This window comes from Buceros rhinoceros, unplaced genomic scaffold (genome assembly GCF_000710305.1).
Source record: "Buceros rhinoceros silvestris isolate BGI_N320 unplaced genomic scaffold, ASM71030v1 scaffold20038, whole genome shotgun sequence".
Classification (NCBI taxonomy): Eukaryota; Metazoa; Chordata; class Aves; order Bucerotiformes; family Bucerotidae; genus Buceros; species Buceros rhinoceros.
The window spans coordinates 2,129-3,464 of record NW_010428872.1 but is presented as its reverse complement, the minus strand read 5'-3'; the positions used below and the strand labels follow the sequence as shown (position 1 = coordinate 3,464).

General features: G+C 39.9%; 1 protein-coding gene across 1 annotated transcript in view; it reads left to right on the top strand.

The window, feature by feature from the left end:
* Positions 1–1,046, top strand: part of LOC104498996 (WASH complex subunit FAM21-like) — a 36,551-nt gene extending 35,505 nt beyond the window's left edge. Inside the window, exon 30 of the mRNA XM_010142445.1 lies at positions 575–1,046. Within this exon, the coding sequence (XP_010140747.1) occupies positions 575–711 (137 nt within the window). The 3' untranslated portion in view covers positions 712–1,046. The remainder of the gene's footprint in view (positions 1–574) is intronic.
* Positions 1,047–1,336: the final 290 nt, after the last annotated feature.

The window sequence follows — 1,336 nt, the reverse complement described above, 5'->3', positions numbered from 1 at the left end:
TCAGCAGGATGGCAGTTGTAGCTGTCTGCCTCCCTGCATCTTAGCTGTGCTCTGTTCTCAAGGAATTTATGCTGTGTTCTTATCGTGTTGCATATTAAAGACTCTTGTATGGCTACTGGATGTTGCACAGTAGTCACTAGCATGTACCATCTTTTCTGATTTTCTTTTGGCAATAGCCTCACAGCTCTTGGATCTCCCAGGCTCCTCAGAAATTAATCTTCTAGATAAGAGGGGTGTTATCTGGCACTCACATGATGAAATTTACTGTGGAGGTTTAATTTATTAGTACTTCTCAAATTCTTATGAGAGCTTGAACATGTTATAAAAATACAAGTATTATGCTGCTCTACTGAGAAGGAAGAATGTTCTTAATTTGACTTACAGCTAACAGCTCCCACGTATGTCCTTACAAATGCATCTAGAATGGCAAGCAGCAGGGAAGCGTTTGTTTATCACAGAATGTCCTTGGCAGTCATTGCTATGTGCTGGAAACTCTTACGTACAATGTTACTTCTGTTTGGCAGTCACTTCACATTGAAATCTTTTCCCTTTTTTTTTTTTCCCTCAACTTTAGATGATATCTTCTCTAGCAGCCAAGTCAAGATACCCACTTCCAAAAGCAGATCTTTCCAAGCAGTCTCGGAAACAAAATCTGAAAGCAAGACACTGAGCACTTTTGATGACCCACTGAATGCCTTTGGAGGCCAGTAGCCAAGGGGAACGTGTTGCAGAGACGAGGCCCTGTCCAGTACTAATACTCTGGATTCTCTGATCCGGTAGAGCTGATACGAGATGGCTGTGGGTATTGAAATGAGATTACCCGCTTTAAATGGTTAGTATCCTCTTGTGCTGGGTCTAATTGTGCTAAATGATATATTTTTAAAAAAAGAAAGTAACCTCCTGCTATCTTGGTTCCATGGTGCCCAGATGAATATAGCTTGTGCAATACCTGCAATGAAGTAATCTATTACACAAAGTATAGTTTGTTTTATTGAACAGATATATAGAGAAAATAATTGATAAATAGTAAATGGATTCTGCTAAACAAGATCTGTCAATATATCTTACTTTCCTCTTTACTGCTTGTTTAGAACGCCTGCATCATGACTTGAAAATAACCCAAACAACTACCATGCCTTTGTCTGAGTCAGCTGCCAATCTACTGAGCTAATGTTAGGGTAAGGCTGGGTTCTGTCATCAGGTACAGCTTCTCCTCTTATGTAGTCAAGCACTTAACAAACCTTGGTGCAGGACTTGACACCAGGTAGAGATAAGGAATTTTATACTGGCAGCTGACATGATCTATAAAAATAACAGTGCTAAAACTCCTCTCCCA